Source organism: Colobus angolensis, unplaced genomic scaffold, assembly GCF_000951035.1.
Source record: "Colobus angolensis palliatus isolate OR3802 unplaced genomic scaffold, Cang.pa_1.0 Scaffold206, whole genome shotgun sequence".
In the NCBI taxonomy this organism is placed as follows: Eukaryota; Metazoa; Chordata; class Mammalia; order Primates; family Cercopithecidae; genus Colobus; species Colobus angolensis.
In genome coordinates, this window is record NW_012115222.1 from 439307 (window position 1) to 440272 (window position 966).

The 966-nt window shown below is 40.0% G+C and overlaps 1 protein-coding gene across 1 annotated transcript in view; it reads left to right on the forward strand.

Moving 5' to 3' along the window:
- Positions 1 to 323: 323 nt before the first annotated feature.
- The window catches only part of PHAX (phosphorylated adaptor for RNA export), a 25857-nt gene continuing 25214 nt past the window's right edge, over positions 324 to 966 (forward strand). Inside the window, exon 1 of the mRNA XM_011942127.1 lies at positions 324 to 964. Within this exon, the coding sequence (XP_011797517.1) occupies positions 324 to 964 (641 nt within the window). The remainder of the gene's footprint in view (positions 965 to 966) is intronic.

Consider the following 966-nt stretch of genomic DNA (forward strand, 5'->3'; position numbering starts at 1 on the left):
CACAGAACAAAACTTTGTCTCAAAAAAAAAAAAGTAACAATTATTATGTATGTCGTTTTAAAACATTCTGACAATAACTGAAAAGTTTGAAATCTTTTAAGGGTGACAAGATCTTTGGTATTATAGTATAGAACAAAGTGCTGCATTAGTTGTAAAGATAAGAATTTGTGGCTTTTAAATTGGCGAATTCCATGTGGAACTGAGAAAAGTAGGGATTTGATTGGTCTCAGACTTGTCTTTGAAGATCAGTTCCTTTTGGAATGGTGCAGTTGAATCTCTAAATTTTTAAAAATTAGGTGGGTGGAGTTCATGTGTTTTGTGAAATGGATTGTGTTTCTTTTCACTTGCAGAAAGTGCTAGGTGGCGACAGTGCTATGAGGGCCTTCCAGAACACGGCAACGACATGTGCGCCAGTATCACATTATCGAGCTGTTGAAAGCGTGGATTCAAGTGAAGAGAGTTTTTCTGATTCAGATGATGATAGCTGTCTTTGGAAACGCAAACGACAGAAATGTTTTAACCCTCCTCCCAAACCAGAGCCTTTTCAGTTTGGCCAGAGCAGTCAGAAACCACCTGTTGCTGGAGGAAAGAAGATTAACAACATATGGGGTGCTGTGCTGCAGGAACAGAATCAAGATGCAGTGGCCACTGAACTTGGTATCTTGGGAATGGAGGGCACTATTGACAGAAGCAGACAGTCCGAGACCTACAATTATTTGCTTGCTAAGAAACTTAGGAGGGAATCTCAAGAGCAAACAAAAGATCTAGACAAGGAACTAGATGAATATATGCACGGTGGCAAAAAAATGGGATCAAAGGAAGAGGAAAATGGGCAAGGTCATCTCAAAAGGAAACGACCTGTCAAAGACAGGCTGGGGAACAGACCAGAAATGAACTATAAAGGTCGATATGAGATCACAGAGGAAGATTCTCAAGAGAAAGTGGCTGATGAAATTTCATTCAGGT